At 43.4% G+C, this 16,698-nt stretch overlaps 1 protein-coding gene across 1 annotated transcript; it reads right to left on the reverse strand.

The window, feature by feature from the left end:
* Window positions 1-2,542: 2,542 nt before the first annotated feature.
* Window positions 2,543-14,260, reverse strand: CHAMP1 (chromosome alignment maintaining phosphoprotein 1). The gene is made up of 2 exons (XM_021545570.2): window positions 14,174-14,260; window positions 2,543-6,222 (listed from the first exon to the last, which is right to left on the reverse strand). The coding sequence occupies exon 2, from the start codon at window positions 6,158-6,160 to the stop codon at window positions 3,323-3,325; it is 2,838 nt and encodes a 945-aa protein (XP_021401245.1). The 5' UTR covers window positions 6,161-6,222; window positions 14,174-14,260; the 3' UTR covers window positions 2,543-3,322.
* Window positions 14,261-16,698: the final 2,438 nt, after the last annotated feature.

The raw sequence follows: 16,698 nt of genomic DNA on the forward strand, positions 1-16,698 counted from the left end.
TAAAGAATTTATTTTTATTTTTATTTTAACTTTTAAAATGTAGGAGGTTTGGGAGGTATTTGAAAGTCGTTTTTCACCAACATGTTTCAAGTTTTAAGCCTGTGCATGGAGGAAGAATAAGGAATAAAATGAAACACCGAGTGTACAAAGAGCAGAACAACTGTTTTTAATTTTTTCTCTTGCAGCACTGGAGGAAGCCTCTGGGAATAAATGCCTGCTTTTGCACTGAGTTTCACTTAAACTTTGGGAGTTTGAGGTTTTGGGTTTCAGAAGGTTGTACACTTTGATGAGTCAATATTAGTACAAGCATTTGAGACAGGGAATCGGAACATCTGGTTTTGATACCTGCACAAATCTCTGCTGCAGTCATGGAGTGTCTAGGTACCATGAGGGCTACCCTGCAGCTTCAACAGAACAACAAGTCTCAACTACAGCACCAAGGCTTAGCTCAGCTAATGAAACACTAAGTATAAACAAACACAGTTTATCCATTTTGTTGGGGGTTAGCACTTGTGACTTGGGCACACTTTCACGGGGTGTAAGAAAAATCTTGCCTGAGCATTCAGTAAAACTGAGTAAAAAGGTAGAGAGGCAGTGAAAAAAAAAACCAACCCAGCAGACAACTGACAGATAAGAGGCAGATGTGAGCAAATAGTGCAACTGAGTTGTCAGGACATCATTGATAAGCAACTCAGCCAGCATGTCTGTGACTGAGGGTGCAGTTTTAGAGTTACCATAAGCCCATAAGAACTCACTGTCCCTTCTGCCCAAACAAGTAAGAAAGCAAGCCTACACTTTTGATTGTACAGCTCAGAAGAAATACCTGATCAAGTATGCCAGACAATACAAATTAGCAAGAATTCCTTTGACGTGACTTCCACTAAATTTTAATACTAAAATTTAATACTTCTTTTATAGAATCTTTCTCGGAATAGACAATTGTGAAGTACAGAATTCTTATTTTAAAACACTGAATCCTAAATGGTCTTCAGGGGTACTTTTACACAATTAATCTACTCATTAATGAAAAACTAAACAGTACCAATAATGTTATATGTGTTCATATTCTAGTAGTTACATTCCATATTTCTCTGATCTAGAGATAAGCAACATACTGATATACCAAGACAGCTACTTAGACACTCTTAGCTATGCTGAAGATAAAATATTACTGAAACTAGTAATTCTTGCAAGAATCTCTCCCCAAATATCAAATGAAATGAACTTGTAATCTGAGACAAAAATGGCCTTTTCTGACAAACACCTCCAAGTTGTCTGCAGAAGACTACTTTTAGTTTGATTGAATGAAAGCTTGTGAAAATGCACTTTAAAAACATGACTGAGCATTCCATACAACAACTTTTTGCCATAAAAAAATGAAGGTAAGTTTGTATTGCACATATGGCCACAGCTAACATCTTTCTATAACAACATCCTCTGATGTTTATTGTTTCTCTTTTGTACTTTCCCTGGAGCATTCTTCACAAAAAGGATGGAAACCAGTGTCCTTCCACGAGTACACAGAAGAGGTTCCTCTCCAAGGACAGGGATGATAAAAAAGAAGTGCCTAAAAGTTCATATAGAAGTGTTTTTTCAGTCGTATATATGATCTATTAATGTAACAGCCTTTAAAAAGTTAGAGAACCTGAAAGTTAATACTGTGAGTATTACACCCAAATGTAATGAAGACATGCTCCAAAGTCAGGAAATTATTTCACTATGCTGACCTTCATTATTAAATATTTGCCATTGCAAGAAATAATATTTTCTAACACCTGGGAAGTAAAGAATGACTGTGTAATTCTGTGCTGTTCTGAGTGAGTCACTTTTACTGGCTTTTAAATAACACCACCATTTCTACACGGAACTGCAGCCACCCAGCATGCATAGTATAAGTCACACAATGCACTTGAATTGTTCACATAGATGTGGTAGGAAGGCAAATCCTTCACTTAACGAACAGCACTACGAAGTCACCTGAGTGCAGAGCTTTGAGTATCTTTGCCCTTCCTTACAGAAATCCTCTTGAAAGACAACAAAGATAAAAACACAAGCTTCAGTCAAACCAATCTGAACCTCTTTGGAGATTACACTTGGAGACTTTTTTTATTACTAATTTAACACTAACACCTTCATATCCTAAACCCATATTTAAAACAGCTTGTCTAGGTGTAATTCAGCTGGAAAGGAATTCCTTCTTCCTTGTCTGCCTCCACATAAAATCTACATTCCTTCTGAATTACAAAGTACTCGCATGTTTTTAACAAATAATACATAAATCACACAAAGGCCAGCATCCTAAATAACAGTGCATAAATTCTTGTTTTCCTTCATTTACATCTGGCATGTTCTTCTGAAAGAGACAGGAAATTCAGACTAACCTTGCTTAGTGATGACTGAGGGTGAGGACTGAGAAGTTGAAGCTTTCAAAGCAGACGTCCCAGGTAATTTTGCATCTCTTGTTGCAAAAGATACTTAAAAGATACTATGTTGAACACAAAGGTTTTGTTCTTGACTTGAACAAAAAAAATTATGGCCAACACCAGGTTGGATTTCTTTTTATTGTTAAAACATTAAAGCATAACATTTCACCAATTACAGGAAATTTAGGGGTTGTCTGACATTACAAACATCTGGATCATCAAGAGAAAGTGTTGAGCTATACACAGTTTGATGTTAATCTATCAATTTAATGGATATTAGTAAATAATTAAAACATGGCCAAAATACAGAATCACAAAATAAGTACCTTGACGCTTCTAAATCTGAGAGAAGTCAGAGAACTGAGTGCAATAAATTTCCAGCAAATATCTCTACACTCAATTACAACCTCAGGGCAGAATTATTCCAGGAATATTGGTAGTTCCTCATATTCTTGCACATTCACATTCAATTTAGTGAGAATTTTGATTTGAGAACTTGATAAAAACATTTTTAAAAATACAACAGTTAACAAATGTGAAAAAAGAAGTTGTCTTCACAGGAAAATACAGATTGCTTGCCACTCGAGTCCTTAATTGCCTATATGTTTTACAAATCTTTACAAAACTAATTTGTATCCATTTTGGTTTCAAAAACATAGTACATCTGAAAAATAAAATATGACTCTACTGATGGGTAATACAAAGACATGAACACGCATTCAAAATTACTTTCAAAAGTAAATCTTTTCAGTAATACAGCTATAAGACAAGTTAAACATAGTACAATAAACCATGCATCTTCTGACTTGTCAGATCAGCTAAACTACTCAGTTAACGTACAATAACACTTTTGAACACTTCGTAAATTCAGCTTTTCTAGCACAAGGGAAAAAAAACCATTAAATTTGTTCTTCAAGTGGTTCAAGGCTGTCCAAGTGTTTTTTAGGTGTATCATCACTATGACGGCTTTGGCAATGGGTTAAATGTTTCTTAAAGCCTCGGGGAAAATTTGATTCAAAATTACAACGGGGACACTTCAACAGACTTTGACCATGAGCTGCAACATGATTTTTAAGAAGAGACTCCAAGAGAAAAGCTTTGCCACATATTTTACATTTGTATGGGCTTTGAACATTATGCTTGTTAACTAAATGGTGCAAGACAGCACCTTTTTTCATTGCACGACAGCAACAAATTTTGCAGTAATACTTTCCCTTGCCACGCTTCATGTATTTTGCTATTTCTTCCTCAGAGATGAAAGCCTCTTTCTCTTCAGTAAACTGAAGCACACACTGTGGCTGCGTAGGCGTAGTTGCATCCATTTTGCTCTCTTTGCTGTAATCAGATGACTCCATATCATACTGCTCTTGATCACTGTTGGATTCTTGTTCCTTTATCTCCATTGAGTCCACCACTGGTTTTTCACACTCACTGCTATTTAGTTCAGAATCTGAGTTCTCCTGGTTTTCCTTCTTGGGCTTCTTTTTTGGGCATGAATATAACATGTGTTCAGGTGATTCTTTGGCTAATATTGATTGTTCATCCTGTGAGAATAAATCATCCAGTGGTTTCTGATCATCTAAACTGTGTGAGAGAAAGTCACTCTCACCAGACTCGCTAGGTGTTTGGGGCTCAGAAAAAAAGCCCGAAGCAGACTTGTGAGGCTCGGAAAACAGGATGTTCTTCTGGATTTCAGAAGGTACAGTAGTTTCAGCGTGTCTCTGGACATCAGAGGATAGAGCAGCAGCAGGCCTCTGCATCTCAGAAAATACAGCATGCTTTTGAACATCAGGGGAAACAGCAGATTTCTGGCAGTCTGTGAAAACAGCTTGCTTGAGTGTCTCAGGAGAAACAGGAGTAGGTTTCTGGGACTCAGTAAAGAGGCTGTGTTTCTGAACTTCAGGAGATGTGGATTTCTGAGACTCTAGAAAGGAAGTAGACTCCTGAACTTCAGACGAAATGGAAGTGAGTTTTTGGGCTTCAGAAAACAGGGCATGCTTCTGGACTTCAGAAGAAAGGAGAGCGGATTTTTGGGTTTCAGAACACAGAGTTTGTTTTTGACCTTCAGTAGAAATAGCAGAAGTAGACATCTGATTCTGGGGCTCAGAAAAGACAGCACGTTTCTGGACATCAGTAGAAGCAGTGGGATTGGATTTACGAGTCTCTGGGAACAACACTCTTTTCCGAGGTTCAGGGAAATGAGCCCGTTTCTGTATCTCAGATGAAGCAGCAGAAGTGGATTTCTGAGTTTCAGAAAAATACATAGATTTCCGTGCCTCAGAGAGTTTCCAAGATTCAGGAGATACTGAAACACCAGGCTTACGGACCTCAGGAAAGAAAGAAGGCTTCCAAGAGTCAGAGGAAACAGTGTGACTGGACTTTCGAAGCTCAGGAGAAACAGGGGGAGAATGCTTCCATGTGTCAGGGGACAGAACAGGTTTCCAGCCTTCAGGGTAAACAGATGAGATGGGTTTCCAGGGCTCAGAAGAAACAAGAGTAGACTTCTGAGATTCAGAAAAGAACGTAGACTTACAGGAATCAGAAACAAGCCTCCTAGGTTCTGGCAACACAACAGAACCAGGCCTTCGGGACTCAGGGGCAGACCTCCGGGATTCTACGGACACTGACATGGCAGGCTTTGAAGCCCAGGGAGAAACTGCAGAAGACTTCTGTACTTCATGAGGTGAAGACCTCCAGGGCTCAGGGGAAATGGTGGGACCAGGTCTCCATGACTCTGGCGAAACTGCAGAAGCAGGCCTCCGGCTTTCAGGAGAAGAAGCAGAAGCAGGCCTGCGCATTTGAGAGGGATGCCTCCGTGGCTCAGGAGACCCAGCTGGGGCATACCTCCGTGGTTCAGGGGACGCTTCTGGAGGAGGTTTCTTTGGCTCTGGTGACACAGCTGGGGAGTATCTGCGGGGTTCTGGAGACACGGCCGGAGAATGGCGCCGGGGCTCAGGTGATATGGCAGGGGAATGCCGACGGGGCTCTGGAGACGTTGCTGGGGAGTGCCGACGGGGCTCTGGCGACACGGCTGGGGCTGGCTTCTGTGGGTCAGGGGACACAGCAGGAGATGGCTTCTGTGGGTCAGGAGACATGACAGGAGATGGCTTCTGTGGGTCAGGAGACACAGCAGGAGATGGCTTCTGTGGGTCAGGAGACATAGATGAGGCTAACTTCTCCGGATCGGAAGATGTGGCCTGGGCTGACTTTTCTGGATCCGGAGACACGGTCTGGACTGACATCTCTGGCTCTGGGGAAGTCACCTGAGCAGACTTCTGGGGCTCTGGAGACACAGAAGGTTTCTGAAGCTTGGGGGAAACAACAGGTTCAGATTTGGGGAGGTCAGGAGAAAGGGCAGGTTTGAATGACTCAGGAGAAAGGGTAGGTTTCTGTGGCTCTAATGTGACACTTTCCTTGGATGAATCTGAATCTCCTTCTACCTGTTGCTCTTTCTGCTCTTCGTTCCACTTCTCAGGTGCTGCATGCTGTGCTTTGATGTGATAATATACATTGCAATACATCTTGCTGGTAAAGAAACATTTATGGCAGTGAAACAGTTTTGCACTTTTTTGATAAAAGATAAGTTTACCCAAACCAGCAGCATCCATTTCATCACAATACTCTGGGTGAACAGTACCCATATGAATTTGTATGTTTTCATAGTCAGTTCCCCTGAAGCTGCAGTAGTCACATTCCAACCGCTCTGTGGTTTTACGTAGGATCTGCAACATGTCCATTTTTTCTACAGGCAGTAACAGTTTCTACAACACTGCACCTTTTAAAGAGGATTTTTCAGGTCCTGCAATAAAGGAAAAAGATCTATATAGTTATCCGTCCATGTTAATTTCAACTCTGTCATTCCTAAATAACCTCATGGGCTTTTCTCTGCTCATCCCCCCTCCCTTTTTAGAAAGCATAAATTTTGCACAGATACTGACTACTTCACAGGGAAATCCAAACATAGGTGTCACCAACTCCTGAAAGTAATTTTACCTGAGTAAAACTTGAAAAACAAAAGTTTATATTTACCAATAGGCCTTCCTGTCTATGTAAAAAAAACTGGAAACAAATGATAAAAAAATAACCCAGGTGATGAAAAGCAAATTTTGAATTTCATTTGATAAATGTGACTTGTTTTCTCAGTTGTCTTCTCCTCCCATATTTGATGTGCTTTTATTGGCACTCTATTATTTACATTACATGTGCAAACTGAAAACAAAAAGTACTTTGGAAAGTACTTGAAACACTGCCACTGAGATGAGGCCATTTAAAAAAATGCATCTCCATCATTAAATTTCAAAACAAATCAGCAGTTTTTAACAAAGGCCAAAAAAATTCAAGAAAATAGCAGCCTAAAGCCTAGGCTGTTTTCATTGGTCGAATACTGACTTCCTTTCACTAATTATATGAAAAAAGATAATGCTGATCATAAAAACTTAATCTATTATGAAAACAACTTTTCCTGTTCCATTAGTTCATCTGTTGCCACAATAAAACCAAAAATACTATTCAAGAAAAACAGCAGGGTTTTTTTTCCCTGCTGGTAGTTAACAGTCTGCTGTATCTAAACATTGTTTTCTTCTCTCCAAAGATGGAAATTTCTCAAAATTAATGTTTTTGCAAGACTTAAAAAAGCCCAACATAACAACAACAACAAAAAACAAACAAAAAAGAACCCTCAAAAACCAACTAAAAATCCCCCGAATATAAATAGCTTTTAATGATTTGGTTAGACTCCCCTATTTCCATAAGAATTTAACCAGATTAGCTACTACAATAATCAGAAAACCAAGTCTAGCCACATTCTGTAAGTTATATTGACATAAAAGTGGAAGGTAAAAAGGACATTTAAGTGAAACGCACACACTTTTTTCTTGTAGGTTGAAATTAAACAGTTGTTACATTATTAATCATGCTAAGCTATCAACCTAATTTTGGGAGGACTTGTAAAACACTGCTTCAAAACACTCAAAATTGTTGTTTAATTTTAACATTAATTTACCTGTCTAAATATATATTAGACTAACAAGTCTAAAAATATGCATTCAAAGCAAGTTTTCTTAATTTATTCCTAAAGTACTTTCCCCCTGGTTTCTTATGGAAATGAGGCTTACACAAACACATTGCCCTACAGTCAATGCCAATCAAACCGGACAAAGCAATCCAGCCTCACTTTGCATTTCTACACCTTTCATGAAAATCAGGAACTAGAGAATGCAAGCAATGTCTCCACTGAGGCAGAATATGTCACAGCGACTTCTCTTTAGCCTCTCTACAAATAGTCTTGAAACATTCAGAGCAAGCAGTATCTGATTCAGCTTGTAATTAAGGAAAAGGGGAAGGAATTCAAAATACTACAGCAGTGAGTTGCTTTGGGCTTGTGGTAGAGACAGAATGGAAGCAAATTAGCAGTGCTGCTAAAGGATGAGATGGATACAGCAAAAAACCAGGAAAGAAAGATTGGCTGAGGAGCAGGAGGGCACAAATCCTTAAGAAATAGATGTTCACTAGCTCAGCTGCTTACAGAGCAACTCCTTTGTGTGCACTGTGCATACACACTTCACATTAAGTCACAGGAACAGGCAGATTTCCAACTAGGAAGCATGGTGGAACCACATATGGAGCTTTAAGAAAGATCCTGCTTTACAACCATGAGGCAAATGAACAGCATCTGACCACAGCCTAGCTACAAATGAGAAGTAATTACTCTGCTCTACAAACACTGACATGGAAGGGCCTTTAGGATGTAAGTTGCAGTTTCCCAGCACTGCTGGCAGCCATACAAAAGACACCCCAAATTGTAGCCCACACCATATTCAATGTTGACCCAAAACACTTCCCAACATCTTATAACAAATTTTTTATGTCTGTAAATGATGAAAACAAAACAGAAAGATGACAGCAGTGTTCAGTGGGCTGTATCTCTGCAACAGAAAATAACTTGGCAATTGTAAAAACCCACAGTGCATCATGTCTTAGTACTATAAAAGACCTTCAAATCTTTATGAACTACAGTTTATATTTAGTCTGCAGGACTCAGAACAATAGGAGGAAAGGAAAATTTAAATTTGAAAGCAAAAATTCCAGAATTGCTGATATGAGCGAAATAAAAAGGTTTTGATTTTTTTTAATCAAATCACAGCAGAACATAATTAGGACAATGAAGACATACTGCAGCAATCATGTTTTTAGACTTGAAAGGGAATTTGTCAATTCCAAAATTGGCTGTAATCCTGAATTACCCATTTTCTTTTCATTAGAAAACCAAAAAAAGGGCTTTTCTAATTTGAATTTATCACAGTTTATAACAAAGTTTACCAGACAATCTTTTCTACTCTCTTCATTATTTCCCAGCTCTTCACATGTCACCTGTTGGCCTTGCTGCAGTTTTTTGTTATTCACTGAACTACACTTCACCCCACCTCCCATCCTCTTCCTTCCTTCCAACCAGGAATCCTCTTTTATTCAATTCTACCTTACTTTATGATGAAAATTCCCACTTTCTTTCCAAATACAACAGTTAGAAAAAGTCAGTGGCTCCCAAATTCCACAAATTGTCCACATTGCTGCTAAGCTTTTTTGACCATGAGATTATTTTGGAACCAAAGAAATTACAGGCACAGTCCAAAAATCCAAAAGTCTTGACAGTCAAGCCTTTTGCATAAGAAATAACATTAAAGAGCTGAAGGCACTTTGTCTCACACTGCCATCACACACCATTTTTAGTTTTGTAACTCAACCCAGTGTATCTGGCAGTCACTGAAGTAACTGCCTCTTCTGCTGAAATCTCTATTTAATTGAGGCATCCTACTGAGCAAGACAACTCTTCATTATTGCAGCACCTTAGGCCACAAGCCATGGAATAGTAAATCTAGTTTTAGAATAGTTACTGAGATCAGTAACAAACTTAAACAGCGCTGAGCCCCTACTAACTCATGTTGTCAATTTACATTTGTTGAAACACTTCTGGAAGAATAAACTCTGAGATGTTGCTGGTCCGCTTAGCACAGATCTAAACAGCTAGTTTGAAAGATTTTCCTGTCAATCTTTCTCAATTTTGAGCTCCAGTGCTACTGTCTCTCCATGGTTTTGGTTGCTGTCCTCCTGTGTACTCAGGTTTATCACACAGATGATTCTGCTCCATACTGTTCTTTGCCATCAGCTCCTGCATCAGAACTTGTTCTGCACTGGATCCTGGCTTGCCTAGTTGGGTGAAAGTGTGAGGAACAACATGTCACCGTTTTCTAACGAGTCCCACACCAGTAGAACCAGCCCGCCTAGAAACCATATGCTCAGTAATGGGGTCCCCATGGCCCTGGTCCTGCATGAACTGTGATGTAATCTGTGCTCAGCAGCATCTTTTTGGCAACACAGAGAGACAGACCACGCTCCTTCTGTGTAAATGAATGATTACAGACATTAAAGGGAACTAGCTCTGTGCTGCTGCAAATCAAACCCATAAAAAGGTTTTATTAAATAAATAGTGTGATTTTGTCAGGGTGCTCCATGTGCACTGCAGAGACCTAGACCAAGTACTAAATCACAATATCATTCAAGTCCTCTGAAGCTCTTTGAGTAAAAGTATGAATTTCAGGACAAAGATCAAATTGTCATGAGAGACAATGGAGAGCAACAGCTTCTCCATTAAACAAATCAGAAGACAGATGGTCACTGGAGTATCTCTCAAGACTTCTTGAATACTTCTAGGAGGACAAAGAAGCTGCCACCTCTGCAAGTACACATAACTGCTGTGCAGACCTCAGGCCACTTTGTTCAGTTGAACACTCTGCCAGGCTGTAACTGTTTTGTAAAAAGGACACCTGAGCATCCCCCTATTCAAACTCTCAGGTAACAGCATGTGCAGTGCAGCAGTGGCTATAACTGAGGCTGTGCTGCATGCTACTGTAATACTACAAAGCACAACACATTCCTTAGTTGCTCTTTCTGCATTCCCTACTACTTTTCTCACTTTCCATGGATGCAACATGAGAAAACAAATACACATGCAGCCAAACAGAACACACTACAACCGAAGCAGAAGCCTGAAGCCCAGCATTTATGCCTGTCCTGCATCCACATGCTGCCTTCAAGACAAAATACTGTGATTCAACTAAGATTCTGTGGCTTGCAATACTAAATTTTAACTTAAGGCAGCCAAGACTCATTCAGAATCTTCCTAAGACAAGACATTTCCCACTGAAATCTACCTGAACAGGTAAGTGCTTCTGGCTAAAAGCTCACTATATATCCTCAGGTAGCAAGCACTGTGACAGCATCAGAACCAACTCAGCTCTTAGCTGGCTTGAAGTGACACAGATCAATGTCCATCACGCAGTTCAAAGCTGCCTGAAGAGACACAAATCTCAGCAGTGGACCACTGGTCCCTACTGCTGCTCCATCAGCCACCTCTCCCAACACCTCTTCTTTCAGGCATGTTTAGAACTTATACCCAGAGGTTCCTACCACCAACTCTCTCCTCTCTTCACTGAGATGCTGAAGATCCTTACACCAGCTCCTGTCCCCTACACTGCAGTTCTAGCCATAATCTCCTCCACCAGAGAAAAAACAGAAAAACAGCATGGGGAAAGGACTGGCAATGAGGGCATGTAATCCACCTGAGAAAAGAACAACCATCAACTGTTTTTCTTGATTTGTTCTCAGCAGTCAAAAGGCTAAAGTCATGATTTGGCAGAAAGAAGAAGTATCCAGGAAGTCAAAGGCAGTGAGAAAACCACAAATTCAACCAAAAGTTGGTTATGAGTATCACAAGGCAGCCACAGAGCGGAGTCAAACACCGTCAGAAGTTTCTGCTGAGCTAATGTTGAACTGAGCAATAGGAGTGTCCCAAGCTAATGCACAGAGAGGAGAGACCTCCTGATGTCCTCCCAGCCAACACATCCAGCCATGTCAGAGATGGTCCCTGGATTCTGCACCCATCTTCCACAAGGATCCCAGTTAAGATTAAGCCATACTTCCTACAGCCTCTCAAAAACGTCCCAGTGGAAGAGAAGCAGAAAAATGCAGAGGAGATACCTATACATAAGAAGGAATCCATGCAAGTGTTGGTACAACATGACTCTGGCAGCAAACAAGGATGTCTATACATTTTAACTCCATTCCAATTTCACAGCTACAAATCTTCCAATCACTCCTGGTAATTTTTAATAAACACATTCTACACTTAGAATTGCAACAGTTAATATATACTAGTTTTTTATATACTGCATTTTTCCTTTACTGAAGATAAGCTGTGACTGTCCAAGGGAAGCAACAAAGGGCTCAAAGCTAAAGATCTAGACTCTCAGTGAGCACAGAGAATTAGACTGCTTTCTACATTACATGAAGAAATTCAGAGCACAGCAACAAGTAGTCTGCTACATCATTGTGTCTTGGTTCTCAGGGGCAGAAGAATATATAACTCTTTCCTCTCAGAAGAATATATAACCCTTTCCTCTCAATGAAGCCTGGTGAAACAGAAGCAGAGAGAGAACATGCAACATGCTTTAATGACACCAACACAGCTGGGAAAATGACCCAGAAGAAAGCCCTGTGATTTTCTGCAATGTGCTACAACCACACATAAGATTCCCTATACCAGTCACTGCGCAGGAAGGATCACTGTTGGCTTTCATCAGCCTTGGAAGTTTCTTGCAGACTAACAGCTCAGTCACAACCTCTGTCAGTGAGGAGGGTCAACAGCAAATTTGTTCTCAGAAAAAGAAAGCTGAGGTAAGTGAGATACAGCATCATCATTGCCTCTGATAGCAGGAACAGATCCAGACTTTTGCTGGGTTTAAGCAAAAGGAAAAATTACATGTTCTTGCAGTGCCAAAAAGTAAATGGCAGTTTGGTGGCAGCATGACACTTCTCTTGAAGCTACATCCCTGTATTGTGACTGACAAAGAGAAGTTTAGCTCCCAGAGGAAGCTGCACACAAACACCCCACCGTGGGGCAGAGCAGGCACTTCACAGTGCACTAGGCAGGTACGGGCATCACTTCCAAGGCACCATGAACAAGACAGGCAGCCCTGTGCTCTTGCTAGTCCAGAAGCATCCACAGTATCTGACTACAACCTCACATCTGAACTCCCAGCTATCAGCCAATCTACTCAGGCTAAGCTCCACCAGCAACAATTGCTGAACAAGGTCTTTAAAATTACACATCTACACAAGGCACAAACACTCTGACCCAACCAGCCACTGAAACAGCAAGGAATGCTAAGAACGTGAGAGCCACAAGTTCCAGGAAGGAAATGCTGCATTATGAAGTTCCATGTTTCCAGGAAAGGTTCAAGTCAGGAGAGATCTACAAAGTGACAATACTTGATACACATACAGATGACTTAAGAAAAACAAACCACCTAGAACTGCAACAATTTTGCAATATTTCAATCTTTGTGAAGAGAATGACAAGTCTACACAACATTAGCTCTTGATAGAAGATCTATCAACAGTCAAAATTGCAGAGTAAAATCAGTATACCTTCGACAGATTCAAGACAGAAGAAATTAATTCCATGTACTGCTTCTACAGCTTTCTAATTCCAAATTCACAATTCCACTTCCAGTTGGCTTCCAAAAATGCCCCCAAAAACATTACTGTCGCAGTGCTGTACCTGAGCTAATGAAGTGCCACTAGACCCACTAGAGCATAACAATCTAGTCAAGATCTGAATTAGGGTCGTGAAACTTAGTAACATGCTAAGAATTCCATTAACACTACCCTGAAAGAATATGGAGTTCAAGGGAAGATTACAGAAGAGAAATGTGAAATCCAAAGTTTCTATATTCCTCACTTGCAAAAAATTCATAGAATCGTTTAGGTTGGAAAAGACCTCTGAGATCATCAAGCTCCAACCTATGACTGAACACCACCTTGTCAAGTAGACCATGGCACTCAGTGCCACATCCAGTCTTTCCTTAAAAAGCTTCAGGGACAGTGACTCCAACACCACTCTGGACAGTCCATTCCAATGTCTAATCACTTTCGCAGTGAAGAAATTCTTCCTAATGTCCAGTCTAAACCTCCGTTGGTGCAATTTAAGATTATGTCCTCTCGTCCTGTCACTTGTTGCCTGGGAGGAGAGGCCGACCCTCACCTGGCTACACGCTCCTTTCTCGCGGTTGCAGAGCGCTAAGGTCCCTCCTGAGCCTCCTGCTCTCCAGGCGGGACAAGCCCAGCTCCCTGAGCCGCTCCTCACAGGACCTGTCTCCAGAAGTGCCGTGAGCCTTGGCTCTGCACCTGCTCCTCTGCTCCCACGTGCGACGCAGCCGCTCCCGGCAGCTATTTCTGTCACCGGGGAAGGGCCCGGTCCCGGCGGGGACACGTCCCGTGCCGAACTCGCTATCCCGGCACAGCGGACCGGCGGCGTGCTCCTCCTGCTCCTCGCTCCGCCGGCATCACTCTAACTTTCCTGCGGGAAGGGGGTGCCTGAGGGCTCGGCTTTCCCGGCTCCCCGCTGCCCGGCCCTCCCGGGGCCGCACCCCCGGGGCCGGGGCCACGCCGCCCGCCCGTTCATGCCGCCGCGGCGGGCGCTCTCCCTCGCCGCCTCCGCTCTCCCTCTTCGCTCCCGTGCGCGGCCCCACCGGTTTTGTTCCCCCCGCGCCGGCACCGCCAGCCGCCGCCGCCCCCCGCGCGGCGGGGGCTGGACAAGGGGAAGGCCCAGGCCCGACGCCCAGGGGGAGGGAGGGGAGCGCGGCGGGCCCGGGCGGCGGGAGCGGGGCCGAGCGGGACGCGGCGGCGGCACTCACCGTTCGGCACTCCGGGACGGCGGGCGCGGGCCGGGGGGGCCGGGCCGGGCTCCCCCCGCCAATGGCGGCGGCGGCGGCGGCGGGAGGCGGGGCCGGGTCACGTGCCGCGGCGGCGGCGGCGGGGCCGGGGGCGGGGCCGCGCTCCGCGCCCGCCGGCAGGGGGCGCTGCGCACGGGGCCCGGCCGCGTCCGGGAGCCCGCGGGGCTCGTCCGGCGCGGGGAGAGTTCCAGAGCCGCAGAAACACCGAGTCACAAAGCCACAAAAAGGCTGCAAAACACCTCCGAGGTCCTCCACTTGATCAAGCACCACCGTGTCAACGGGGCCATGGCCCTCGGGGCCGTGTCCAGTTTTCCTTAAACGCCTCCAGGGACGGTGACTCCACCACCTTGCTGGGCAGCCCATTCCAAAAACCAGCCACCCTCTGAGTACAGAAATTCTTCCTAAAATCCAGCCCAAAAATCCCTTGATGCCGTTTAAGGCTGTGTTCTCTCATCCTGTCGCTGGTGGCCTGTGAGAAGAGCCTGACCCCAGCCTGCGGCAGCTCCTTTCAGGTGTTGCAGTGGTGGCAAGGTCTCCCTGAGCCTCCTCTTCCCCAGGCTGAGCAGCCCCAGCTCCCTCAGCCGCTCCCTGCAGGACACCTCCATCGCTCTTCCCCGGATCTGCCATTAGCATCCTTCCCCAAATGTGTGCAGGGCTCTAGGTGTGGGCTCTGCACAGCCAAATAGGCCACACCTCAGGAACTGTGTGTCCAGTTCTAGACACCTCAATTCAGGAATTGCTTTTTGTCTTTTGGGTTTAGCTGTGCATTTTGTCTGTAATGAAAGAATGAAAGAGTTACAGAATCACAGAACCAATTAAGTTGGACCTCTGAAATCAACTCCAACCTGTGAATGAGCACCCGCATGTCAACCTGTCCATTTTTTCCTTAAACATCTCCAGGGACAGTTACTCCCCGGAGGTGTTTAAGGAAACACTCTCTGGAGGCTGAGGGGCATTTTGTTAAGACAGAAGCTGAGGATAACCCAGGTTCTTGTTACTAGATCCCTTGGGGGACGTTAGTGTGAAACAATACTGAATGATCAGTAGTTGTAAATAAACAATGTAGGTTTTATTATAGAACAACTTGGCTGCAAAGGAAAACAGGTATGGAGCTGTTTGGGTGGTTATTATCTATAGTAATACAACATGAAAGCATTGCAATGTGAAAGTGCAACATCACCCAAGGACACATACAAGGGGAAAGAAAGAAAGGACAAAGGAAAGAAGAAAAAGGAAAGGAAAGAAGGAAAGAGGAAAGGAAAGGAAAGGAAAGGAAAGGAAAGGAAAGGAAAGGAAAGGAAAGGAAAGGAAAGGAAAGGAAAGGAAAGGAAAGGAAAGGAAAGGAAAGGAAAGGAAAGGAAAGGAAAGGAAAGGAAAGGAAAGGAAAGGAAAGGAAAGGAAAGGAAAGGAAAGGAAAGGAAAGGAAAGGAAAGGAAAGGAAAGGAAAGGAAAGGAAAGGAAAGGAAAGGAAAGGAAAGGAAAGGAAAGGAAAGGAAAGGAAAGGAAAGGAAAGGAAAGGAAAGGAAAGGAAAGGAAAGGAAAGGAAAGGAAAGGAAAGGAAAGGAAAGGAAAGGAAAGGAAAGGAAAGGAAAGGAAAGGAAAGGAAAGGAAAGGAAAGGAAAGGAAAGGTGAGGATCTCACCACCCTAAGCCTCACAGTAAGACTTGATTACTGTCCAGCGATTGTGGTCAAAGTGGTGGTCAGGTGATGGACGAAGTCCCGAAGAAGTGGTGGGGATGAATCTGCGGAACACATAATCTCTTGGGTTTATATTCACTCTGGTTCAAGTAAATATAAATCAGGTGCCTTCTCAGGACCAGGGAGCTTCATGTAATACTGTAGATCATGGTGCAGTTGAATCAGTTTGCCCCATTATGTCCCATCAGCAGAGATGAACCTGCTCTGGTCACACTTGAGTTCCCTGGCATTTCCAGGGGGAGGAGGGCAAGCCCCACAGCCCAGTGGTTTGTGCAAGGAAGCACAGCTTGGCACGACAAGGGGCACAATTCTCTCCACTGGATCCAGCGCTTATCTCACTCTCAGCCCATCATTCACCCTGTGCCTTATCAGATCAGAGGTTTAGCCATTACACAACTAAAAGTTCACCTACTCCCTGTCAACCAAGCACCCTGGCATCTCCACAAATGAAGAATGTTTTGAGTCATTGTCTCTTAATAGTTCCGTCTCTCACACATCCTCATTGCTCTCTACATCTTCTAGAGGAGAGAAGCAGAGGGAAAGATGCTAAGCTTTTCTCCTTGGTACCCACTGAGAGGATAGGTAGGGATGGCTCAGAGCTCCTTCAGGCAAGGTTCGGGCTGTAGGTTTGGGCTGTAGGTTCGGCAGCATTTCCTTACCAAGAGGGCGGCTCTGTGACAGGCAGCATTCAGCAGTGATCTGTTACATCCCCCGGCTGCTTGGATAGAAGCAGGATTTTTCACCAGTCATATCTAAGTTTCCAACAAAATCAATCCTGCCCATGCTCT

The sequence above is a fragment of the Lonchura striata genome, chromosome 2 (assembly GCF_046129695.1).
Source record: "Lonchura striata isolate bLonStr1 chromosome 2, bLonStr1.mat, whole genome shotgun sequence".
NCBI classification, from domain to species: domain Eukaryota; kingdom Metazoa; phylum Chordata; class Aves; order Passeriformes; family Estrildidae; genus Lonchura; species Lonchura striata.

Excerpts from the sequence above, each read along its gene's own strand:
- CHAMP1 (XM_021545570.2), bottom strand. The coding sequence starts at position 6,160 with ATGGACATGTTGCAGATCCTACGTAAAACCACAGAGCGGTTGGAATGT.